The sequence below is a fragment of the Dermacentor albipictus genome, chromosome 7 (assembly GCF_038994185.2).
Source record: "Dermacentor albipictus isolate Rhodes 1998 colony chromosome 7, USDA_Dalb.pri_finalv2, whole genome shotgun sequence".
In the NCBI taxonomy this organism is placed as follows: Eukaryota; Metazoa; Arthropoda; class Arachnida; order Ixodida; family Ixodidae; genus Dermacentor; species Dermacentor albipictus.
This window is the reverse complement of record NC_091827.1, coordinates 98,165,673-98,193,581: the sequence shown is the minus strand read 5'-3', so window position 1 is coordinate 98,193,581 and position 27,909 is coordinate 98,165,673. Positions and strand designations below refer to the sequence as shown.

The 27,909-nt window shown below is 44.7% G+C and overlaps 1 protein-coding gene across 1 annotated transcript in view; it reads left to right on the top strand.

Moving 5' to 3' along the window:
* Positions 1-11,102: 11,102 nt before the first annotated feature.
* The window catches only part of LOC135916853 (uncharacterized), a 52,870-nt gene continuing 36,063 nt past the window's right edge, over positions 11,103-27,909 (top strand). Inside the window, exons 1-5 of the mRNA XM_070522541.1 lie at positions 11,103-11,226; positions 14,040-14,103; positions 16,959-17,032; positions 24,778-24,869; positions 24,975-25,052. Of these exons, the coding sequence (XP_070378642.1) occupies positions 24,784-24,869; positions 24,975-25,052 (164 nt within the window). The 5' untranslated portion in view covers positions 11,103-11,226; positions 14,040-14,103; positions 16,959-17,032; positions 24,778-24,783. The remainder of the gene's footprint in view (positions 11,227-14,039; positions 14,104-16,958; positions 17,033-24,777; positions 24,870-24,974; positions 25,053-27,909) is intronic.

Sequence of the window (27,909 nt, the reverse complement as noted above, 5' to 3'; positions counted from 1 at the left end):
TTTTGCACTTGATTACTCTTTGGAGCCTTGATTTTGAGAGGATGATAGAGCGCTGCGTATGCAAGCGCATCAGCTGTTTCGTTAAAGGAGATACCAATGTGGGAAGGAATCCACTGAAACATTACTGTGAAGCCTTTGTTGTTGAGTTCTTTCACGATGGCTAGTGATTTGCGTGGGAACTTGAGGGATGGCAAACCACGGTATACTTGTTGTAATGCGGCCTTTAAGTACGTAAGGACAACCACATTCTGCGGAGGCAAATTCTTTAATTTGCGCAGAGCAGAAGCTATTGCTACGCCTTCCACAACTGTCGACGAGGCTATACAGTCCAGACGGCCAGACCACGTACATCGCAGAGAGGGAATGCAGAATGCAGCTGCGCCGCGGTCTTCGTCTGCCTTGACTTAGCCATCTGTGTATACTTGTAGGCGATTCGGGTAAGTCGTGTTCAGGTGTTCCAGGACTAATGAGTTGGCTTCTGCAGATGGAATGCAGCTCTTTGATTGCAATCGTGGAACACTTAAGTTGCATGTGATGTCCTCGAATGTCCAAGGTGGTTCTATCCTTTCCCTCTGTCTCGAGCAGCGCAATCCTAATGCGCGAAGCGTGTTCAATGTTGCATAAAAATGTGAGCGCGGCCTGTTATCTATACGTCGTAAGATGGCTCTACCGGGCATAGACTCACTCAATCGTAGTAGCTGGATCATCAGAGTATGAGAAGCCTGAAGTCGTAGAGGACGTGACTCAGCTTCGTATAGCACTTTCTTGTTTGACGATGGCTGAGGGACTGCAAGGCAAAGTCGGATACCTTTTCTGTGGATGGCTTTTGAGCGCTCGTATTGGATGTCTGAGGGTGACATCAGAGGTAGCTGATACAGGATTCGACTGGTAACCAACGCTGCATGTAGCCGTAGCATCGACGTCAGGTGGTTGCCCCAGCGTATGCCAGCGACTCGCTTGAGCACATGTAGCCTAGGTGACGATGACGCCACAACGTGGTCAGCACCGCGGCGCCATAGTAGCCTGTGGTCTAAGGTAATGCCCAGAAATCGGACGTTGGTGACTTGTCGAATCTGGTATCCGTCCAAATTCAGCGTCAAGCGTGTAGGTTTTCCTTTCGCTCCAGGAAATAGTACGAATATAATTTCACTGCTGATAGTGGTAATCCAATCGTTGCCATGTGGCCCTGAATGGCTTTTACTGCTCGCTGGGCTATTCGTGCAAGGCGGCGATGATGGTAGCCGGAGACGCATATGCAGATATCATCGGCGTATATAGATATCTTCACTGGTGTTCGATGGTTTAGTACTCTTGGGAAGCTACTCATGGCAATGTTAAATAATAAGGGAGATAAAACGCTCCCCTGTGGCACATCACGAAATATACGTATTTCATCGCTGAAAGCGTCCCCAAGATGAACTCTGATGCGACGATCATTGAAGAACGTATTTATGAAGTGCAAGAGATGACCCGTGATGCCTATATCTTGTAACTGGCTGATGATGGCTCTTTGAGACACGTAGTCGTAAGCCTTAGAAACATCCATAAAAAGAGTAAGTGTTGACAGGCCGTCCGCACTGTAATGTTCTATGTGGGTTAGCAGGTCCTGTACTGGTGCTCTTTATCTCTATCGATGAGATATGTGGCTTAGCAGAACCTATACTGGTGCTCTTTATCTCGGTCTATGAGAAGACGTGGGTAATCGACCAGGTTGGCCACAAAAGTTTCGAATACATTCGGCGTCGATAATTCCCACCTTTGGGAAGACAATGTTATGGTTCCTGTTTCCCACACTAATGCGATCGCAGTATATACAACACCAGATCGATTAGGTGTCGTTTGCAGATTAAATATTTATGTCGCAATACAAAGTTAAAACGGCACTGAACGATGCCGCAGCACATGGAGTGAGACCACCAGGGATCCATGGGTATGCTTTAAAACTACTACCGCCTGCTTCAAGCATCGCTCTTGTGTTTTCTCTCCACCAGAAGACGTTTGAAGACGGACACATGAATTTTCGTCGGAAATATATTTCGTAAAAACTTGATGCAAAATGCATAAAATTGTAAAACGAATGCAACTTCGTCCAACTTATCTAAAATATCAGGATATCGCGATCGCATCGGGCGCATACCATTGCGTTCAAACACAGTTTGGATGTGATACCCCGGTTTCAATGGAGTCATTTGCACTAACTATGGAGGAAGCCAAGCGCAATAAAAAAAAATCATTCCGATGGGGTAAGATCGGGAAGAAAAGTGCTCCGCGAATAGGAGTCATGCCTGCATAGCGAGATTCATGAGACCAGCACCATTATGGGACCTCAGCATTTGCAACAAATTTTGCATTCCAATAAATAGTTTTAATAATGCGTGCCTCTGTTAGTTTATACAATCCCTACTTTAAAACGAAGGTACATTTTTAGCAGATTATCGGAAATGATATTTTTTCGAAAGCGGTGGTAGTAGCGATTTAGTTAAGCAGGCATAGCTTCAATAGTCTTAATTTTATTTTGCAAATACTTATATGGCCAAAGATAGTAAAAATAACATTTAGAAAATATTAAATACTGCCAATTTGAAATTTTTCTCTCTGGTAATGTCCCCTTAACCTCCGTGCGAAAACAGCCGTGGCCTCACAATAGAGTATGTCAAGTGTTTCGCAAAGAGTGAAACACCTTTCACAATTGTGCCTGCCAGTGAAGTTGTGTGCTGCTTGATACATATTAATCATTTATTATCAAGCAAGCTGATACCTGACGGAACATTAATTATTATGTATTGGGTGGATTGCGTTTGTTCATGTTACCACGCCATAGCACAGCATGTTTTGTGCACAGAGGCCTAATCGCGGTGAAATTGCTGGCGAACTACGCGCACGCATACTACCACTTTCCATCTCTCTTTCATCCGTGTATGCCGTACAGTAGCAGGATCGCAAAACAATTGCTGCTGTCCTCCCGCAAAAGCGACTAGCCGCTAAACCTGTTGACCTGTTTTGGTGGGGAACCACGTGTCCTCTCCCCTGGCGGCTTTGGCCGACCGCAGAAGCTGGAGCTCGGAAAAAAGCTTTCGAACGGCGAACTGATATGTACCTAATTCCAATTCTCTCGGTAACTACTCTTGTTCACCAGCCTTGCTGAAAGTCCTCGGCCCGAGGCGAATGCACACCCATTCGCTGCTCCCGTTCTGGAGGCTGCGCCAAATAGACGCGGCTCACTTCACGTGAGTGGCCGTACTGCGCCGGGTAGCCCTCGGAGTCTACACCGAGCTCAGTGAATGTTGCCCTGGTGGTGCGGCTGTTGGGAGCTATCCTCCCCTGTTACGGCGTGTTACAGTGTTCATTTATATTGTTGCGCCACGTTTGATTTGCGGGAGCCCTGGTTACTGTGAACCGCACAAGAAGGGTGCAGCAGCTGATCAACGCCAAAGTAATAGTCGAGAAAACGCCTTCCATGCACTCTGGGCTGCTTCTCCTTACGGCACTCAGTCTCACTCCCAGTAGCGATAGAACGAGCGTCAGCTCCAGGCCCACGTAGAATACGCGGCTGACCTGATCGTAGCACGCAGTGCTCGAGTCCTTGAACACGCACGGTGGTCTGCGTCATTCCTGGCCGAGGGCCGCGAAACAGAGACCACAGTATGAAAGACTAGTTTTCATGTGTCAAGCGTAGGCTAAATTAGTTTTAATAACAAGGATGACTCAGCGGCCTAAGTAGGCGGAACGAAACTGGTCCCGATTGTAAAACTCAGGATTAGCTGGCGCCTTAGGCGAAACATAAAAAAAAAAAATTGCATCGCATTCATAGCCACTGTGCTGTACAATAGTACTGTGCAGTAATGCAGCATTGGCTAGGGTAGCGTACAGACAGATATCACAAATTTAAGACAACAAAACCATAATATCGCTGCTATGAATTTCATGCCATTAATTCTATTATTTATAATGATATCTGCACAGTATACCTGCCTATCTGCGCTGATAAGCTGCTGAAAATATCACGTTATTATACAGAGTGTTCTGGAGTTATATGTGCAACATCAAAATCAATGATCGTTTAACAATGGTTACTTGCCATCTAGGACAACAAACACGGTAAGATTTACCTCGTGGCGTACCTGTGACCGTTGACTTGACCACCCTACGTCACCCACCACAACCAGTCTGAACTGTGTAATCAAAATCTGCAATTTCTGAAAACTTTTTAAAAGATCTACCCCGCATAATGTAGCTCCCTGCATTGAGCGTAGTAATCAGTTATGTTTCGATAGATCGGTCGGTGATTTTTAATTGTTATCAGGTGGTTCAGAAATTACCGACACCAACACGCATGCCGGAGTCACCACTTACTGCGTTTTTTGCTGAGCTAGATGTAACACTAAAACCCAAAGCACAGCAAAATGATAAACATTACCATTACTACTGAACGAAGTTTGACCAGTTACATAACATTTGTGAGAACGAAAATATTCTCTTTTCAAGCTAAGCAAGGGAAAGCCGACCAATCGCAGACGCCGGCACCACCCTCTTCATCCGGTTATCGATTTTCAGTGCACTGGCTCTGCCTCAGTGAATCTCTCTCCACTTGAGCGTTCGCCTCGCCTCTTGTCAGCCAATTAGATACGACAAGTCGTTAAGTGTAACCAATGTTATTCGTTTTTCAAGTAAACAAAAGTGACCTCCTATGAACGAGGAGAGCGTTTGATTGGTCTGTTCAGACAACCCTGCGGGTGACCGCCCGGTGCTTCCGTCGGTGGTTACGCAAATTTAACGTCAGGAAATTGGAATAGAAACATATTGGAATAGTTTTACGTTATAGGGCCCAGAATGTTGTCACCTCACTACAAGGAATATCATAATAGAGTTAAAAAGTAGCGCAACAACAATGAAAACATTCCTGCAGGTTTCGACAAAACAATTCCTATGCATGCATGTGATGCTGGACACAGCGTGTACAGAAAAATGTGTGCCTACTGCGACATCGGTAGACTGAACTCTTGTTGAGGTCTACGTAACATGAACTATGTTTGCTTTGGCACAATATCGTTCGTATAAATGATGAAAGCGTTCTACAGCGAATGGTTTCTGCTGTATTGACGTGTGAATCCAATAGATCTGGTATGTAGGGTGTGTAAAATTAAGCTTTATGGTTTTCTCGAAAGTAGGCACTGGGAGGTACGCGAAGACCACCCGTGTAAAGTAGTCATGAGGCCAGAGGGACACAAAGTGAGATAACAATTATTGATGTCAGCAGCGCAATTAACTCACTGACTAATATGATTTTTTTTGGCCACAGTAAGTGATTATGTTTGCATTGAAAAATTAGGCAGCGTTGATTGTACACTGCATCAGTTGAAAGTATTCTTCTAACCTGTCTCTGATGCGAGATATCCGTCACCAAATATTTATTGCCGTTCGCATAATTACGTATACAAGAGAGTTCGGATGGGCGCAAAGCTCCTCCATGAAATGACGCGGCTGTGGCGTGCGGTGCTTAGTCTGACAATGGGGCGGAGGCATTGGCAAAGATAACTGCTTCCCTTCCCCTCTTGGCTGGCGAAATCAAAATATCCAGTGCCTAATTTTAACCGAACCATATAGCTTAACTTAAAACACCCTATATATATATATATATATATATATATATATATATATATATATATATATATATATATATATATATATTAATATATATATATATATATATATATATATATATATATATATATATATATATATATATATAACAACGAGAAGAAAGTGGGTTAACCAAGGGGCCCGATTTTTATTAGTCATGTCATAAGAAGGCCACAAACACGGAAATTACTTGCGCTTAATAAATGAAACAGGGAAACGCTAAAATTATCGGATATTAAAGTGGATGAAAAAACTTCTCGCAGGTGGGAACCGAACCCACAACCTTCCCTTTTCGCGTGCGATGCTCTACCAATTGAGCTACCGCCACGCCGTTTTCCCATCCACTATCTTGGATATTTATGTGTCCTAGTAGAACCGTGGGAGTGTTAGCCAACGCCACCACTCCCAGAAAGATCACGTTCTCGTGACGCCTGCGGCAAAAAGGACGTTCCACGTCCGCCGCCAAGGTCTGTACTGAAGGTGATCGCTGGCGATGCTTTCAGCCTGCTCATTCACAAAAATTGTGAGCTTTTACACGACGTAATAAAAGAATGTCAAGGTTTTGAGGTGGCCAAGGGCCGCCACATTGCAATGTTGCTTGCACGTCTGCCTTACACAGCTGGGACATCCTCTTATGATGGCAGGCTCGGAGTGCAGCGTCAATCATCATCACCTGACTTGACGCAGATAATGAGGCGAGAAATTGAAGCCATGGCTCCTGAAGCCCTTTTTGCTACCTCAGTGACCCTAACAACTTGCCTACAGCATCATTTGTGTAGGCAATAGTCCGCGAAGAAGTCGCTATTCTTGGAGTTCGTTCTCTATATGTTGTTGCCGCTTGACAGATGTCTCGGTTCCTGGTCTATCGACTTGTCCACGGTATCCTGCACGCTAGCGACATCCAGCCGAGTGACGAAATGCAGACAATCGCATAATCTGTTTTGTCTGCCGGCGTATCGGTCACGTTGTTCGCCATTGTATCAGCCGTACTGTCTCCTCCCCTCTGTGATAGCTATTCACCAGTTATTATCGCCCCAGATTGAGCGTCGTTACCAGCCTCATTTGGAACCGCAACAACCAAACAATGATGCTCCTGCACCTTGAACAGTCCCTCGTCATTATTTCGACGTGACAAGTCTCGCTTGCCATAAGCTCGTTGACAATCCTCCCTGTCACCGAAGGCACGTCGCCCACCGTCCCCGATGCCGCCACGACACTTATCTCCAGAAAACTAAGTGACGCAGCTCCCGGAGGTGACGCTTGAAACCCCGGATAACTTTGCCGACCATACAGAACTTGTTGGACGTTTTAGTCAATGGCGTCAGTATCGCAGCACTCACGACTCTAGTGCGCATGTATCCGTGATGTGGGCTCAATGTAGCCGAATCCTGAAGAAGCTTCACCCTCCGCGTTTCCGACGAAGGAACGCCTACCCTGCTTTGTATGTGTACCACTCGATTTGGCTTCGCGGGACGTATAACGACTGTTTTCTTTGCCGTTTTGCAACAATGCCGTTACGACGTTATACTCGGATTTGATTTTTTATCGTCGCATTCAGCCCTCTTTGATTACGCGTCTATTGTCATTCAGCTTGAACTACCCCACGGCTGTTATCTTCCACCAGTCACATAACCACGGTTATCCTCTCTTGAAGACATCCGCCTGTCACTCCGAACTACTGCGTACGTCGCTCTACTGTCGTCCCCATCTATTCTTGACGGCGTCTATGTACTATGATCCACCGCTGACATACTGCTTGAAAGAAATTTGGCCGTTCCCCATGCCATGCCTACTGTTGGAGGTTCTCAGACTTCGCTCCCGCTCCTTAATTTTAAGAGCTAGAATCAAATTCTTCTCAGAGGCATGTTTTTGGGCGACATCTTGCCTATAAAGGATTGCACGATATCGGCTCTTGATGCCTAAATTCCATCGCACTCTACTGGAACCTCCGATTCACTGAATCTCAAAGATGAACTACGCAAGATCATTGCAACTTATGTTCTTCCTGTAGAAGCTGTTGACCTCTGCCGTCTCTTGGAAACTTATCGCGGCATTTTTTTCCTTGACGGCTGCCCTTCATTCCAGACGTCAGTGATCCCCGATCGTATTTTTACCGCATACGCCAATCCGATACGTCGTACCGTGCTTCACATGCTCAACAACAAGTGTCACAACGGGAAGTCGATAAGATGTTGACTAAAGGCGTTATCGAGTCATCTTGCAGTCCATGCGCGTCTCCTACTGTCCTTGTCAAAAAGGTCGGCAGTTGGCGCTTTTGTGTCGGTTACAGACACCTCAACAAAATCACACGGAAGGCTGTCTACCCCTTAGCGCGTGTTGACGGCGCCTTGTACTGCTTGCGTAGAGCCAAGTACTTATCATCAATAGACCTTGGACCAGGCTATTGGAAAATCTCCGTAGATGACATAGACTGTGAGAAAACTGCCTTCGTAATACCTGATGGCCTCTATCAAACCTAGGTTATGCCGTTCGGCCTTTGTGATGCCCCGCAGCCTTCGAAAGAATGATGGACTTCTTCCTTGGCAGTTATAAATGGTACCCATTTCTGTGTTATCTAGACGATGTCGCAGTCTCTTCACCCATTTTCACGAGTGATCTAACGCATGTATCAGTTGTTCTTACTGTTTTCCGATTAGCGAACGGGTGTTCCTGGCAGTTTCCCTGGCACTTTGGGTAGTTGCCAAATTCCGCCCCAACTTGTACGGTCGCATATTTTCCGTGGTTAGCAATCACCACGTATTGTGCTGGCTCTCCTTATTTAATACCCCACTCGACGATTAGGTAAATGGGCGCTGCTGCTTCAAAAATATTCATTTGCTTATTTATACAAGTCAGGCCGTTTCCACTCCCGTCATCTTGTAGACCATCCTGAATATCATGAACACGAAACTAACTCTTGCGTCCTGGCCATTTCTGATACCCACGACATCCGCACTGAACAATAACGTGATGAATGCTTACGTGCTCTCATCAATCGTCTCAATCCTGGACATTTGGAGCCCACACTGCGCATGTTCGTGCTTCGCGACGACGTTCTCTACCATATCAGCTTACACCATGAAGGAACAAACATTTCACTTTTTATACCACGCCATCTCCGCACATCAGTTCTTGAGCAGTCAAATATCATGGTGACCTGCAGTCCGCTCTTCACGCACGGGCTGCAGGTCACGATGGTATTTCGCGCACTTAGGACCGCGTACGGTGCCGCTTCTAGTGGCCAGGCCTGTACTGCCCTGGGCACCGCTACGTTGCAGCCTGTGCGCGCTATGAGCGCTGCAAAAAAAAAAAATAGCTTCTGTGCTTCTGATGTGCCCTCAGACCTATTCTTTCGAATCGGTCTCGACCTTCTCTGCCCTTTTCCAACGCAAAAATCTGACAATACATGGGTCATTGTCGCGACCGATTATGTAACCCGGTACCCGATCATGCGAGCTTTGCGCACAAGCTGGGGAATTGAGGTGGCAGATTTCCTTTGACATGACGTCATCCTACATAAGGGTGAACTGCGGCAGCTCCTCAATGATCGCGGTGACGTTTTTTGTCCCTGTCCCGAGTAGTTGAAGACGTACTTCGCTTCTTTTCTGCCGAACAACCTTTCCACCGTCTACCAACCGTAGAGAAATGGACTGACGGAGCGGCTCAATCGCACGCTGACAGATATTATGTCGATGTAGGTTTCTTACGACCACAGTGATTGGCAGGGCACGTTAACTTTCGTGACCTTCGCCTATAATTTGCCTCGTCATGAGACCGCTGGCTTTTCACCCTTTTACCTTCTGTTTGACCGCCACCCTTCTTCGTCCTTTGGCACATTGCTTCCTTTCTCGACGAGCGTTCCCAGTAATTATGCTCAAGACGTCTTTGCCCGCGCTCACTGGGTACGCCAGATAGCCGCTCCCGGCTTATTGAGTCTCAAGACGCGCAAAAGATCAGGTACGACCGCAGACATCGGGAAATTCAGTTGACTATGGCTCCGTTGTCGTCCTGTGGACACTATGTCACCGCGTCGGCTTGTCTGAAAAGCTGCAGCCGCGCTACACCGGGGCCTACACGATGTTGCGTCAGCTTGATGATGTGCACTGCGAGATTGAACCGCTGGACTCGCATGTCCCCACGAACGTTGCACATGTCTCCGGGCTGAAGCCTTAGTTTGCCGCTACTTCACCTCGCTTATAGTTAGCTCCGAGACGGCGCCTGTACAGGCGGGGGTTATGCTACGAAGCAAGCAAATTTGGCGCAATTCAAAAGACAAGTTCACGTATAGAGGTGGAATTGGTCTCGACAGCCATCTTGTATGTGCATCGTTGTCTCTCTAGTAAATATTTTAACTACATCTTTATATGTGTCTTGTGCAACGTAAAAATATACAGGGTGTCCGGCATAACTTGAGCAAATCGTTTAAAAATGACCCGCGCGTCGGATTGCGCGCAAAATATTCGCACTCACTCATTAATTAGCTTTAGTTACCTAATTATTGGCTCAGGACCCCAAGAATGATACTCAGGCTTGTAGAGCGCCTTCAGAAACCGCCGATCGAATTGTTTCCTTTACAATACGTCTCACGTAGTCCGTTTTTCCAGGGCTGCAACGAAGTCCGCGAAATGAGAAAAAAAAAACGCGCGACAGAGCGCTACCGTGCTTCTCTCAAGCGTGCGTTCGGTGAACAGGCTCGGCTCCCGTCAAATGACGGCGAAAATGCATGCTGCTGGCCGAGCGCTGCCGAGGAGATAAGGAACACCCTGCCGCTTCACAATCGCCAGTCACGATGCAGCCGACCTTGTTCACCATCTTACCATTACTCTCATTGCTCTGAACAACCACTACTACCATTACTCAAAAGCAATAAAGCATTGCAAAGTCCCATCAGCAGTTGTAGTGGTGGTTTTCAACTGCTTAGCCGGACGTCTACTTTCGCGGGACCGGGATGGCGAGTCAATTTTTTCAAGGGCGAAACCGAATTGAGAAATTGTGTTCAAATGACATCATTCTTCAGGTCACTCACTCACGCATACCTTTCTCTTGCGAACGCCAACTAGCTCTTTGAGATGGCTGCGACGTGTTATGATGATCTTTCCCTGGTATGGCACATGCCCACAACGGGGAATCGGCCAGGAAGCTGCTGCACCGATTCATTGTGAGGATGATCCCAATGCTATTACAAATTAAAAAAAAAAACTAACCAGTCAAAAAGCGATTTCGCGTGTTGATTACGATGATGACGTTCATACTACGACACATACTGACAAAGTAAAACTTGCAAAATATATAAGCGGGAGATACACATCGTCCCTTGAAGCAACTCTATGAAATTATTGTCACTTGCTGGCGATGATTACACTTTTCATAAAATTAACATACAGATTGAACTTTCCATACAGGTTTTTCTCTCTCCCCTTCCGTTTCACCTTATACCACGGCTTCTCGTAAACGCCGCAAGTGAGGAGCAAGCAAGATTTTCGTACAATGGCACATGTATTTAGACAACATACCTAAAATGGTATATAGGACAAGACGCAGCAGGTACAAGTGAAATCACAAAAAAACGAACCTGCACAAGCCAAAGTAAGTAAGCTTTGTCTTGTTGCCTGACAAGGGTCTCAATGCGTTAGGCCAAAGCTTCATGAATAAAATAGGCAAATTGATAACAATTCTTTACCACATGACGAAAGTTTCGCTTCATATACATTCCATATGTTTGATGAATATGCATCATTTTTAAATGGCGAAAGAGTTTCCTAGGCAGTTCCGACTGCTTTTGAGGTTGGCTGGAGGTCTGTGTTGAGTCTATGGTCGGGGTCCGACTCGGAAATGGAAACTTTTCTTTGTTCATACGCTCTCTCGGTCGCTCGCTCAGTTGTTCGTTCATTCGGGCTATTTGCTTACGTTGACAATCATCAACAATGATTCCTGCACATTTTTTTTACTGACATATTTCTTTGTAGCGCAATATTTGCGGCATCAGCCTACAGACACAACCTAGATCCATGCAAGAATGTAGGCAGATTTGAACACAAATGCTTCGCATCAAAGATACATTCCGTTGAAAGTTCTAAAATGTTACGTGCTCTTAGCACGTTTGTAAATTGCGTGAAAACGGCGTTGGTGTAGCCCTCTGTAGCCCTAACGCTGGGCGTGGTGCACAAGGTGGCTCTATTTATGAATGTGCCCGTGAAGCCGCGCGTGATTCCACTAAAGGTAGCGGAATGTTCCTTCATGGTTTCCAACAATATCCAAGCATCCTGCGCAGCGTATCACACCAATTGCGTCCACAGTAATGTGTGAGCTTTGCCACGGTGCAGACGCGCGTCACCTCTCTTTTCGTGAGTCGCTGGTGGTGCAGCCATCTGCCGCAAGGTAGCGTTAACCGGATCGCGCTTACGAGATCAATAGCAGATGTTGCGTGCACGGCGAGCAGCTGCGAGTCCAGGTGCATCACTGTATAATTGAAAAGCTGCCGAGCATTCGAACGTAGGAAAGGAGCGTGGTGGCTCAAACCAAAACACTATGGAACACTATGAAACACCCACTACTTTGAATTTCTTCTCAGTAAACGGGGCATTAATAACACCAGTTATCCGGCGATTTCGTGATCGAAAAAAAAAATGCCTAGCTCGCAGCATCGGTTAAGCTCCAACATTCACGTTACACACTAAAACCATCCGACAGCATATTGCTTCTCTTTTTTTTCAGGACGAGACTGTACCTTCGTTGATATATTAACACATTAGGTTAAAATATGGCTTTCTTACATAGCGGTAGTGTAAAGCCGCGAAAATGGAATTTAATAGATTATGAACAACCCTAGGTTGCATTTCTAACGCACGTGATTTCATCGCCTAGCCCTGTTGTATTCTTGGGAACTCTGAAAGCTGTTTTTTAAAGAAATTCTGCTTCTTTAGGTGCAGCTGGCGTGCCAACGCCAGTTGTCGTGGAGTTTCTTTTTGTCAAAGGCAGCAGGCATTACCTAAGGCTCTCCCGCTTATGAAATGTCGCAGACTTAAAATAAATGTAAACGACTAATCACCACTCTAAAACCCAGTACGTCATTCTTGCACAAGCTATTTGCCACAGTAGTTGCACTTAGAGTCAGCAGCAGGACGATTCCTTTCGCATGACGACTATTGCAGAGCTCGTTTGGTTCGATGTCTCACGGAAATTGCCTAGCCACCCTTGGCATTTCCGGGTAAATGTCAAGGATCACTGTTCAGCTTTACCTATAAAAAACATGTTGCAAACGATGACTCGATCTGTTCTATGGGAATGCGGGAATGTTATGCAAGATCGCGCGCATATCGTCGATCTATACAAGACAAAGCCATAGATATCGAATTACTGCTGCGGATAAGAGTTAGCTCGTTTGTACAGGAGCGAACCGGGGCGTTGGTTTGCTAAGCTTTGGTTATAGCTGTAAAATTTTCCTCATTTTTGTAATATCTTCCCTCATAGTTAATTATCATAAAGAGTGCGGCCACAGTAAGCTAAACTTTGAATTTTGTTAGAGTTGATGTATGGTAGCAGTACGAATTTCTGAGCAGTGTGAAGTAACGGTCTCGATATATTTGTATCTGGCCATAGCAGTGACGCTAGGTGCTGTGCCACCACACCTATTATACACTGCAATTTACTGTTCTTGTTTCTTTTTGAATGCGTAAGCTTTTCTACACCTAGGCAATGACATATTTCTCTGTATATCACGTAAGACGAACGTAATGGCTCACGCGCCATGAACAATGGCTCATAACCTCGCAAACAAGCAAAAAAAAATGCAACGGCTCATACCCACCTAAGACAGGGACTACAAGCGCTCAGCAAAATAAAGTTACGAGTGAATATATTCATTAAAATTACCCATACAGCACGCAGGACAGCACACGTTTCAATCAAGAACAAAACAAGCATATGAACCATCAATAAAGCATTTCACACCCTTGTCAGGAATTGTAGTGGTGGTTTTAGAACAGTTTCGCCAGCATACCGGTTGATAAGGACCAATAAGAGTGGAAAGGGTTTGATCATGTTCGATAAGTTTGATAACGACCGATGAGAGTGGATAACGGTTTATGCTGGTCGAAGCAAGTTTCATAACATTGATAATCATTACCGGCTTCGTGGAGATGAGCAAATGGCACAATGCTTACGCATACTTAACTCCCACAGGAGTTTCTGCGTGAATTTTTTACTTCTGTCCTTACTTATCTGCTATATTACAGTAAATGTGTCCGGTCATTGGACAAGACATTTGATGCGGTTGTCTCCTTGAAATATTCACTTCATCGTGAAAATTCTTGAGTGTTACCAACATACTTTCTTCTTCCTAGACATATTGAAAATTTCATGTTTATAACGCCTTGATATTGGCATTACACCCTATTTAGCACCTGGCCACCCATGACAGAATCTGGACCCGTTACCGCAGTTATGAAAGCAGCACTAACGGAGGTAAGCATGTGTGCATTTACCTCGAAGCAAGGAATCACGGGCGCTCAAATTATTTTTTCACCAAGCATTACGAGGTTGGCCGCACGTGGTAAGTATGTTCATACAACTGCGTTGGTGGGACATGTCGAGTAACTACAAATCAGTTTTGTATCTTAGTTTGAAATCGCGCAGGTAAAGAGCTCATTAGCTAAATAGCTCAAATAGCTAAAATAGCTCAAACGTCTGAATAGCACGATCATTGATATGATCTGTATGTATGTTTATCCTCGGCGTCACGACTGAAACAATGCGCTACCTTTTGTCACCTTTACGTATCAATGATTGCGTCATGACACCTCCGGCTAAACTTCCTTCTATCTTCTGTATGGGCGCGACCCAACGCTCCCTTTTGACATCTTCTACCGACTCCTGCCGAACTGCCTACTGAATAAGCTCGCGAAACCATTGCTACAGAAGAAAAGGCACGTCACGTTGTCCGTCTTCACCCCTCTGCTTTGCAGACACGGGATATGTTATTGTTCATCACCAGCACCGGGACGCCTACTTCAGCGCGCGTAACCTAGCCCTTCTGCGGTCCCCGTCTCAGAGCGCAGGCCTTTCTGAAGGACTTCTTCCGAGATACTCTCGCCCTTATAGTGTCCTGTGTTAAGTCTCAATACGGCGATGAGTGTTCCTTAAACGTTTACCACGAGGCAACCGCCCCCCCCCCTCCCTCCTCTATTCATTATCGCATATCCCGATGTCGACGCAGCGCTGACGCCGGCAGTTGACAAGTCAACACAAGACCCCTGTACCTGAACCTGACAACTTCAAATAATTGATGAAAATGGCCAACATCGAATGCTCTCGTGGGAACAGCTTTGAGCTCGGATTCCCAGATTGGTACGCGCTTGCGCCATATGCAGGGGCAGAGGGGCAACATAGAACGCGGAGTTGGACAGAAGGGCGCGATAACAAGGGCATGCTTCGGCGACCCATACAACGATTGTGATTGGCCGCAATGAAGTAATCAGATTCCCTAGTCTTGCCTCCTAGGGAAGACGGCGATATTTAAATAGGAGACCTTTGGAGCAGAGAGGCGTGCTCACGTGTCCTGATTGGGACTCAGGCATTTAATATGATCTTACATGGAGCTGGCTTCCGTAAGTGGGGCCCGTATAAATAACATAAAATAAACCAATTTTCATCATTCTTACTATCGGACGTACTCGTCAATCGGCTTGGTGTATTGCTGGCCATAACGCCACCTCGAGCTTCAACACCTGCGATAAGTGCAGACGTTACTTTTGAAATAGCGTCGCTCGATCCTCCCTCATCTCCTAGGTTCTCAGACGTCGTGCTCTTGGCACACTTCTAGCCATATCCTTTAGCCACCTGCGAGTAGTGTGACAAAAAGACAATGGCGGCGAGGGGGTGGGGGAGAAAAAGAACTTTGTAAAGATTGTCCTTTCTGGTATCATGGCAGTGTTGCAGCTCGCTGTCGAAAGCTTGTCAACGTATTTGCATTCATATATTTTCCCATGTCAATACTTATATTTCAAGTACCTGCAGCAGGGTTACCAAGATAAATGATGGTTTCTTCGCGAAATTCCTCTTTAATGCCAATTTGCCTCGATTGAAATCAGCAGAAATGAAACAGAAGTATTATTTTAGAAAAAGCAGGGGAAGCCTTCAGGAACTATAATAAAATAATGTTTTAACAAACAGAAGAAATTAACACGCGATAAGTTAGGAACATATAAGAAAGTACAGATGTGTGCGACAAGCCTTGCAATGAGAAATCGAGGCGCAGGGAATGAGGGCGAGATAAGCTTCGGCATCAGGGGAGGGTGGGCAGCTCTGCCCCACCCCCGACCTGCGAAGAAATCTTTGGAGCCTCTCCCCTCTGTAGTCGGCGCATAAGTCCTCAGGACAAGATGTATTCTACCCTAAGAAACAGGCCATCTGTCTTCAGAAAGTTGCTTCCATTTGTAATCTCTGCAACACATCAATTGCGGTGTCTGCAGAAATTTACATAATGGTGAGATTAGCGACTGAAGTAAAGGAGCTGTATTCCAAAGCATTCATCAAGAACAATATGGCTCTTGTGATGTCGCTAGGGTTGCCTAACTCGGAAGCCGCCATGCCAGCTCCTGGGTGCTGCCACGGCTACCTAGCTTGTGGGCGCGAATAAAGAAACAGTCAGCCTTTTTAGAACGCAAGCCTGGGCATTCTCCTAGGCTGTGCATAACACGAGCCCGCCAAAGAAAATATGCGGTGCCAGCAAGCTGGGTAGGAAGCTTGGTCAGGGAATTACATGTTTTATTGAATGCGAGGGTAACAGTTGCTCTCCGTTGGCTTTTGTCCAGGTTCTTTATGATTTCCTTACGCTGAGTGTAAATTGGGGCACCTTCTGATTCCAGGATTCTTTGAGCAGTTAGTTGCTCTAGTCCATTAATTTTTTTATTGCAACTTTTTGGTTGCAATAAAAATTTTGGTTGTTTTTGGTTCTAAACTACATGGGCCCCTTACAAAGCGACGTATTAAGCTATTTCTTCGACACTGCACGAACATTACAAGAAATTATAAGCGTTTCCGAGGCTCCTAAGTGCTGCTTGAATTTCTTGTCTAAATTTATAGGATGGTTTATTTATTTCATTTAACATGACAGATTACCCTAATTTCATTCACACTGTTTGTCAGCAGTGCAGGCGTCCATGGAGTATAAAACATTAACACTGGTGTATGCACACCTGCGTTTCACAAGAAATAGTATTTAGCAAATTGTAGTTTCGTAAAATGTATACTTCAACACTTATGTTTCTCGCAGAGTTCAGTTCTGTGACACTATTTTAATGTGAGCGTACGTATTTCAGGAGGAGTCGGCAGTTGTGTGGAACAATAGCTGAAGGCAGCGATGGACCCATATTAGTAGTTACAAGCAAACAAGGTAAAGGTAAAACAGTGCGCCTTATCATTGCGTCGTTTATGTCGAACTGCAGAACTTGAGTGTATCACAGCAGAGTGTAACTTTAAACTCAAGTAAAGTGCACGTAAGTAGGCACAGATAAAATTAGCAGTGCACAATTTATGTCTATAAAAATTCTTAACATATCAAGCTTTATTTCAGTTTTGCATCATAAAAGCGCTGAGCCTTTTGAATTCTGCATGCACATGGACGTTCGAAAGCGTTGCGAAGGGTAGCTAAGATATACGCAACGACGCTGCATTGCCAGCACAAAGCACAGGTCCAAAGCTGGACAATGTGTTTTTGTTGCTAAATTCGGAATTTAACTTCGAGCTTCCGTTTATACGTGTTTTGTTAGCTTTCGTAATGTTTGGTAGAGGTGTGGAGTATTGCACCATCCTAGAGTTGTGCAGCCGGATGCGACCCGTCATAATGACCACTCATAACAGTACGAGTCCCACCATCACCTCTATCCCAAACCATAGCGCCATGTGCACGCTTTATGAGTGTAATCCCGCCATTATTACCGCAATGGGGATCACAACCTGCAAAACTGGTTGGGACCATACGAGCGGGCGAAAAAAAATTAAATTACAGGGTTGCGCTGTAGCTGGCGGAGATTTCAACATTGACATGGGTTCGAATAGTCAGTCATCGAATTCTTTCAATATGGTTATATTATCGACTGGTTTTGTCAACTTAATCAACACGCCTACTAGGGTCACGCCTCAAGGCCAGTCAACTCTGGATTTATTTATCACTAATTCCTTACAGTCAAACATAAAATCCGGAGTCTTATCTTGTTCTATCAGTGACCATTTGCCGGTGTTTGTGTGTTCTGAAATAAGCGGATTAAGAGGAAAAAAGTTCCCACCATTGTCATACCAATTAATTACAGACACAACTCTGAAATCTTTTTGTGATACCCTTTTGACAATAGATTGGGATGTGATAACTAACCTAACAGATGCCAATGAGGCTTACAATATGTTCATTGATATATTGTCCCGCCTATACCACCACAGCTTTCCTTCCAGGACACGTAGGAAAAGTAGAAAAACCCGGAAACCATGGATTACACCTGATTTACGCAATGAAATGAAAATGAGGGACAAGCTATACCAACATTTCCTCCACACGCGATCAACGGATGACCTTGCCATATTTAAAAAGTATCGAAACAAGTTAACTAAGAAGTTACGGCATGCACGCACAGCATACTACTCATCTTTTCTGGACATCGAAAGCCATAAACACAGTCTACTGTGGGCGAGGTTGAACCAACTTTTGAATCGTAATGATTGCCACAAACCTTTATTGCAGTTACAAATTAATGGCCAAGAATTATCAGGTAATGAACTAGCTGATGCATTTAATATTTTTTTCACAGATATGGCTAGTACTCACGCTACAAACTGTCATGCTAGTAAATATATTTGCACTAACAACGAGAGCACAATATACCTTCAGCCCGTCACACCGAATGAAATTGTGTCAGTTATAAAAACCTTAAACAATAGCAGTAGTTGTGACATTGACGGTTTTAAAGTGCGCCCAATTAAACATGTAGCTGAAATCATTGCCCCAATACTCACCCATATTTTTAACTTGTGTTTGGAATCGGCAATTTTTCCGGTGAAGATGCAGTCTGCGAAAGTAACTGTTCTATATAAAAAATGAGATCGTAATGATTTGGGAAACTACAGGCCGGTATCTATTTTGCCAATCTTTTCAAAGGTGCTTGAAAAAATTTTGCATTCGAGGATGACAAATTTTATTGAGAAACATAACCTGTTAACACCACACCAGTTCGGTTTTCGTAAGAAAAAGTCAGTCGAGTTAGCATTAGTAGAGCAAAAAGAATATATATTAACAGAGTTTGAAAACAAAGCTATAGTTGTTGGTATTTTCGTAGACTTTTCTAAGGCCTTTGACTTAGTTGATCATAGCATTTTATTGGAGAAATTAAACTATTATGGAATACGAGGACAGGCACTATCTCTTGTCAAATCCTACTTATCTGAGAGAACACAAATTGTGAAAATCGACACCTTTACTTCTAAGGCTAGAGCTGTCCATTGTGGAGTGCCACAGGGAAGTATTTTAGGGCCTTTGCTTTTTAATATATATCTGAATGATATCCACAATACTAACTCTCAGGCAAGGTTTATTATCTACGCGGACGACACGAGTATTTTCTTCACTGGTAATAATATTCAAGTTCTTATAGAACAACGCAACAATGCAATGAAATCCTTAGAGGAATGGTCGAGAGTGAATTTAATGAAGATAAATGCAAACAAAACAAAAGCAGTTATATTCAGACCGAAAAACAAGCAAATACCTCCCCATCAAGACATTGTATTAAACTCAAAGACTATTGAAATAGTCGAGACCTTCAAATGTCTGGGTGTCTTCTTTTCAGCGAACATGTCTTGGGACGATCACGTGAAACATGTTCTAAGCAAAATAAGTACAATAACTGGTGTAGTAGGCCGTATGAGATACATTCTTTCCACGCGTATTAAACTCTTGCTGTACAATTCACTTTTTCAATCACATTTAAACTATTGCCAATTAGTATGGGGTAATACAACATCCACCAATCTAGAACATATTCACCTGTTACAAAAGAAGTATCTCCGCAACGCATATAACGCTTCCTACACAGCATCGACAATAACCTTCTTTAATAATTCTGGTGTGATCCCAGCTCACAATCTCTACAGATATCGTCTGAGTCATGTATATAAACTGGAAATCCATCGAAATATCAGCAACCTGCGTACTCTAGCCCAACTTCGGAGAAAATGTACAAATTATGTTACAAGACATTTTGAGGATTGGTTGGTACCAACACCACGTTCAAACTATGGGAAACAATGCCTTAAATACACAATACCAACACTGTTAAATTACTATAATTCCGTCCGATTTGATCTTTTCACGTCATCATCCAAGGAACTGAAACTGATGTATACGGTTTCGATGTAATATCTGGTAGCGTTGTGTATCTGTGTTATTGCATTCTTTTGTTGACATGAAAGTGTGAGTGAGTAACATGTCATTGCAGCTATGTACACAGCTACATATATGTATGTACATGTATGTGCGCGTATGTTATGCTGCCTCCCTGCAGAAACGGGGAATGTGGACACGTCAAGCTGTTGAAGGACAGCTTTTTATCTACAGTTCCTCCATCTGTAAATGTACAGGATGGCAAATAAACAATTTCATTTCATGTGCCGAAACGATGGTCTCATTGTGAGGCACGCCGCAGTGGGGGACTCCTTAATACTTTGGACCACCTGATGTTCTTTATGGTATACGTAAATCTAAGTACACTGGTGTTTTTTTCTTCATTTCGCCCCCATCGAAATTCGGCCGCCGTGGTCGAGCGAGGTAGTCGACCCAGCGAACCGAATGACAACACAAAATTGCACAACCTAATTTTTACAGCGAAGCTATACAAGGCAAACCGATTCGTCCGTCCGTCCATCTGCATGTCGCTTGTAGGCCGAAAACTCCTCCAGTGCAGCCCCATGCGTATGCACGAGATTGGCTACGCAATAGCGACCTCGCTACTCTCCGTCGCATGAGCTTATCTCCGGCTTCGAAATGGGTAGGCCACGCATCATACCTACACCGGAGCAGCCGCCAGCTTTTGATGAGGAACTCCGGGAGCACAATAGGGAATGAGCTCGTTGATGGCGTGCTGATGCTGCAGCTCGGGCACGAGAACAGGCTAGTGCCGCCATGCGCAAGCAGCAACTGCGTTCCGAGGATCCGACAGCATACCAAACCGCCGTTTAATCAGTCATCGGGATTAATCCAATGATAAACAACGGGGCCGTACGTTTGAGCTACGTTGGTTAACCATCCCTGCGTAGTGTTTGGGAGGTAATTTTCTTTGTTTAGCGCACTCGCCAACATCCAGAGCTGAACGGCCTTTAAGACCAACTGTAGCAGTCTTTGCCGTCTTGTGGTTCATAAGCAACGAGCGTTACCGCGTCTGCATTGTTGGGCATGGCATCCCGATGAGAAGTTCCCAATTTATCTCAAATATGGCGCAGACATGTGCAAACATGTCGATCCATAAAATGGTGAGTCGGAAAAGATGACATATGTGCTAACTAACATTGATGAGGACGCCTTTGCAATGCCTACCACGAATAGTTTTCACCTGCCCTGGAACGTACTCATCTGTATCATACCTATGACGAGCTCCGTCAACAATGCCTAGTCAACCGTCTCTCTCATGTGCCAGAAAAGTTAGTGTGTGGTTCGACTCAATACGTTGTACGACCCCTTTCTTCTCTCGCGTATCGAAACGCTTGTGCACTAGGAAGTACGTTGCGAGTTTTCACCAATTTTCTGCACGTCGGATGCAATCTAGTCCCTCAATCCGACAATGCGATAGGTGGTACTGAAGTAGGCGTCGGAAGCATTTTTACTCGACCATGCAACTTAAGTAACAACTTCGCCGACGTACAACGGAGTCCCTTACAATGACTAGAGAGGTAGCAGTGTTTGCTTATGCTGCGCCGTCCTGTTTAATAAGGAGGCCGTCATTACTTCCAGCCATTGAACCCTGACGCACTATCGACACTCTGTCCATATGATCTTTGTGGGGTATACCTAGACATGACACGCACTTTTGTGCCATCGCCATTCACATGAAGACCCACCAAAGCCTCTCTACAGCCACCCGTTGCCTTACGCTTCACATGGTGAGTTGCTCTCTAACCCAGATATGCAACCAACACATGACGAACGCTCGCCTTCTCCCAATCATCGCTTGCTCTCCCTATGCGTTCACGTCTTTCTATATATGACACAGAAATGTAGCTCAGTTTCCGGCTCACGAGCTGTGCTATTGTCTCAAAGCTCAAGCCCTTCTCTATCTCTGAAATATGTTGTCAAAGTTTCTCTCGAAGGTGTTCCCTACATTTGCTCTCATTGCTACAAGAGCAGTTACAGAAGCGTCTCAGTAATTGCCGGTTAACTCTGCCGTTCGGTTCAAAACTTCATAGCGCTCCTGTTTGGTCCATTTCTTCACAATACCAAAGTACAGCTCATAGAGCCTGTTGGTGCGCGCACCGCCAGACACGTGATTCAAGGAGTGCTTTGTACAGTAAAGTTAATCGTGTTTTCCTACTATTCTCACAATGAACGTTGTAATTTTCATTCCCTTCAACAAGCAGTGATTCACGGCTCACGTCCAAATATGGACTTCTCCTCAATTCGCTATGTGAAGTCGCCAAATTAAGTGATGCCGGCATCACTTGTGTGTGATTCCTTTCCTTTACGAAGCCAAATTGATTTAAATTGACACTGACGCATCTTCCCTGGTACTCTTTATCTGTTCCAACATGTCTGATGCCACTTTAGTCTTCGTGATTTCCACTTCATTAGTTCACTGATACTGGCCACCGTTCCGAGCGTGCACGCTTCTGTCACTGACCTATTTATTTTGCAGCCAGTTTCTGTTCCAGCTTACTTTGCTTCGCATGTAATCTGTTGATTAAGTGGAGTATTTTGAAGCTTTCACCGGTTTTGTAATATTGTTTGCTTATTGGAGAACACAGTTCTTTTCGACAGCTCCCTAAATTTATATCTATCGAAATATTTCTTTCATCACGCCATCGTCAACTGTTGGACCTGGCGCAATGCCGAGCTTTCTCCAGCTCCTTGACCAGTTTTGTTCTGCTTATAAGTGCCACAAAACTTCCCGGGGAAAACCGTCGACTGTATGCAACAGGATTGATACTGCGACTTATTCCTTGCTGCGGCAGTGACCATACCGTGTATCGCTGACAGAACGGCGCGTCATACATGATGACGTAGGGCAACATGCTGAAGCATGGCGTCGTTCTGCCGCCAAACAGACGTTTGCCATTTCCATTTGTTTCAGTTGAAAAAAAATTATCTCTAAACGAGCCCGCATAAAGGATTACCAAAGCCTTCACAATTAACCCGAAAAAACGTTTACGCTCTGCCGCTGATCCACAACGCACTCGACTGTTTTCAAGGTACATAGTTATTTTCCTCCCTTATATACGTTCCTGTTATGGGTAAGCTTACCGCCTAAAAAACTTTATTTCTTTCATTGGAGGGCGTCATAAAATTACTATGATGCATTCCAGTCAGTGAAACCGACCCACGACATTTGAACGCCTGAAATACAATACGTGATTCTGTTAACTCGATGGCGTCACCTTCCTCGCGCTAAATTTTGCTACGCACCGTCATCACCCGGACCAAGTTTTGCGCGGCATCACTGAAGGCTGTCTACAATTGAACTTGGAAAACCGAAACGCAAACTGGACCCACGCAAGCATACCATTATGGGAAACACGGTAGTCTTAGGATTATCCATGCACTTTCCGCTATCTATCTATCTATCTATCTATCTATCTATCTATCTATCTATCTATCTATCTATCTATCTATCTATCTATCTATCTATCTATCTATCTATCTATCTATCTATCTATCTATCTATCTATCTATCTATCTATCTATCTGAATTATATAATAGGTAGACCAATGGATAGCTCTGCTCATGAAACATAGCTGGAAACTAACCACCGGACCAATTTTGATAGCTTCTTCTGATCCACTCTTCAACGAACGTATTCCACCGTGGTTGCTCAGTGACTATGGTGTTGGGCTGCTGAGAACATGGTCGCTGGATCGAATCCCGGCCACGGCGGCCGCATTTCGATGGGGCGACATGCGAAAATGCCCGTGTACTTAGGTTTGGATGCACGTTAAAGAACCCAAGCTGGTGGAAATTTCATGAGTCCTCCACTACGGCGTGCCTCATAGTCAGAAAGTGGTTTTGGCACGTAAATATTCATAATTAAAAAAAACTAATGTATCAGAGGCCATTCGATGACTTCGTTTTGACACTGCGTAAGGGACACATTTCAATTCAACCATTTGACCCGAATTATTGTCACATGTTATGTGCCAGAGGGTATGGGCTGCTTTTTAGTAAACATCTTTTCCGCCAACATGAGTGACTGGGCGTGCGCCATTCGGTAACGTGGGGTCCTCAAGAAAACCCTTCAGAATTTCTCCGGTGCCGAGAGGAATCAAACCAACGCCATGTATTTCAGCCAATTTCGTCTTACTATATTCACGCACGCCCCTCACGGTGTGTGGCACTTCGAGATGCCACAACGTGTCTAGATTGAAGCGCAACCACATAGCTTCGATGTATTGACGCCACATGAAGGCTTCCAGTGATGGCAGTATGGTGTGACGCTACATTGGCTCGATACTAATCGCATTACGTCGGTATTCATTGTGAGGTGGACACCGTCGGAATATTTTTGTCACATAGGGTGACCTACTGATTTAGACAATTGAAGCGCCCACCACTTTAATATCCCACTTGCCGCTACGAGAAACTTTCTCTTTACGGCCCAATGTACATGATTTCCCACGTTACGTGATTCGCTACTGCACGCAGTATCCTAGGTCTTGTGTCCTAGATCCTAGAACACACCTACTATGTTAGGTGTGTCTTGATGCATTGTTTTCATACCTCTCAGAAATTTCCCTGAAATTTGTCCCGAAAGATTTAACTATGGTAGATTTGTTTACATAGGAAGGCTTAAATTTTCACCATTTCCTAACTTGCAAGATTACTTACTCGCACAGCTTGTTTTTCTCACTTTTCTCTGGAATGTTCTATTTGCATATTCTCTCCTATGCAGATTAGCATGGCCTTGGTCATATGCAGGCCTCAAACATTTGTTCCTACCAAAAGAAGAGCTTTGCTCTCTTCTCAACCTCGCAGCTACGTTTGGTTAGTCAGCTTTATTTTTACCGAGCAACTAAACATAGCTTAAGAAGCAAATTTAGCTTCCGTGTGGTGCTTCACACAATCATATGTTGCAACTTTTTTTCTCAGGAACACCGGGCGTGAGGTTCACTTTGATTTTCTGGCATCCTGTGGAACACTGCGCCGTTTTTACTGTGATGCACAGAGGTAAGAACAAGGCGATCTGACCACTCAAGAGTGCTCACGAATTTGCCTGGAAGACCGGGCGAGATCTTTCCTAGCGTAGACGTTAATGCAACTTCAAGGCACAAACACTATTTTAACGTTCTTTTACATCCCTCCGGCAGATGTCCAAATGTTTTCGGTGAAACTAAGGTTTATTGCTTCTTTAGGTGGTCTCAATTGACAATAACGAAGCCAAATTAGCGATCCCACGTGCATAGGTGTAATAGAATTACTACTATATTGTTAACGCCCTGAGCAGTGCTGCCGTAGTCCTCTGAAACGACTATTTGGGTATGCGATAAGGGTCGCTTAAACTACTCTGTTTACTATTTATCTATTTATTTATTTATTTATTTATTTATTTATTTATTTATTTATTTATTTATTTATTGTAACGTTTTCTGAAGCGAGGGTCCAATCAGGGCACGCGTACGTCAAAGGTAACACAAAACTGACTTACCTTTAGACAATAATAATAATACATAATTTAGCTTCATACCTTTCTGCTTGTGTTCTTGCCTATCCATATATATGTGTCTACGCCTCTAACCGTTTTCCCGTAAAATGGCATTACTTGGTAGCACATCATCCAATGTGCACAACAGTGTGCTGCTGAGCTGAGAATATCCGGTTCCCGACCAACCATCGATCCAGCTCAGGTCACAATGTATGTACACTGGGCTCTTGATAGAACATTTTGACGCCAAGAGGGGGTCTGTGCCACTGGACATGAGCGGGTGTTTAACGAACATTTTTGTCACCGACTTGAGTCACTCATTATATGCCACAGGGTAGCCGCTCTTTCAAGTCATTTAAACTTTATGCAGTGCTGGACGAAATAACACCCGCAGAACACAATGTTCACACAATTTCTTTTGCATACATATTCACAAATGTGGCACGTAGACTTCACGGCGGTGCTCCTAGATGACGCAAGAGGACCAAAGGGAATAAAACTTATCAATGCATATAAGTAGCGTCAACCACGTCCCTCCTCCTCCACTCACTGCACCGCTCCGCGAGGCCTCGACAGTGGTGCCGCCTATGCCAATTTTGCCGCTGCAGACAACGGCTAACGCGCTACCGCAGGCAATTTGCAGAGAACTTCGTTCGAGCGTTGCGGAGGAGTTTTTGAGGGGAGGTTTTGCTTCGTGACTCAGTAACTGGCTCAATAATGCCGTGTTGTAAGTGCGCAACGGAATAGAGAAGAGGACCATTATTTAAGGTGTAAAGCTTTCACAAGTTCAGAGTTCCTGTTGCTGAAGAGCGACGCACGCGGTGTGCTCAAACACGCGCGAATCATCCATTTTTGAGTGCTGAAATTATGTCAGCGTGGTTTTGTAGATTTATTTACGTCCCTGCAGGATACTCTTATTCAGCCGACGCGCGAAATATGAACTTGGGGCCGGCAATGCCCAGCGACTGTGCAGCTTCCCCTCTGCGTCTTCTACAGATATGTGTAGCTGATTCACGGGTTCCGGCGGCAATGAACAACGTTTTCACACGTAAACAATAATAATAATATGAACAGCGTACCGGTAGTTTTCGCAGCACATGTAACCGTTTTTTTTTTATTTACTGCATATATTACGGTGCAAGAGGCTAGAATTTCATAGCATAAACGAAGGTTATGGCGAAAATGGGCACAGATTCCCAAAATAAACACACCCCCCTCCCTTATAGCAACTGTAATACCTTAGTTGGTACGCTAGTTTTATATATTTATAGTGCGGGCGTCCGTGTTCTTTTGCGTTGTAAGTTTTCGCAGGGAAACAGTGTCCTTCTAAATCGAACATCTCAGACATCAAAGAGAAAATTGATTCTTGGGCTCTCCGTGCCAAGCCCACGATCCGGTTATGATTCACGCCTTAGTGGGAGACGCTGGAATAATTTTGGCGAGCTTGTGTCATTTAACTTGCCTCCAAAGCACAGGACATGTATGTTTCTGCATTGCGCCCCCATATAAATGCGACCACCGCGGCCGCGATTTGACCCCGCGATCTCGTGTTTAGCAGCGCCACATCATAGCCGCTAAGCCACCGCGGCGGGTGCCGGCACATGGAGAACAATATGGTTGTAGGACTAAACAGTCCTCAAATGTGTTTAATAAAGCTTCTTACCGCGCTCTTGCACGTAAGGAATGTATATAGCACAAATACACAAAGTCCAATGAGCTCTCAGGCTCACAAAACCAATCAAACCCGAGAGAAAAGAACGGATCACTCAATAAAACGAATTTCAACAGATGCACTAAATATTGTCGGGGAAGTGGGATGCCAACTTACATAACTGCTCTACGTGCACCTACCACGGCAATTCAGTCCGCACTTAATATTCAACAACCGCGAAATTATTCGTTGCAAAAGATGGAAGGCAACATCCAGTGCATATGAAGCATGCGGTAGCCATTGATTTAATCGGACGGATTAAACCACCAAGATTAAGCAGTAAAATTGTTCGTCCTTATGTGGTCTTTTGCGACCTTTCTCTGCTATGATAACCCTGCGCACAAAAGGAGCGAGTGGCCGCTGCTCATCTCTGCAATACCGAGGACGCGTCCTACAGCAGCCGAGATCGAGGCAATTTCAAGAAGCCCGTGGGCAGATTCTTCGTTGGCCTTGCGTAATTTCGCTTCGCACGGCGGGACGCTTTTGTCGCCGCAACAATAGATGTGTTTTTTAGAAGTACTGCTCCCTAAGGGTGCATGTAACCGGTAAGATAAGCCTCAGGTAACCTGAGATAACCTGATAACCTGAGATTATCAGATAAACCTGAGTTAAAGCAGGACCGCACGAGTGTTCGCGCGCGAAATTGGCTGTGCGCGATGGGACAGCGGACA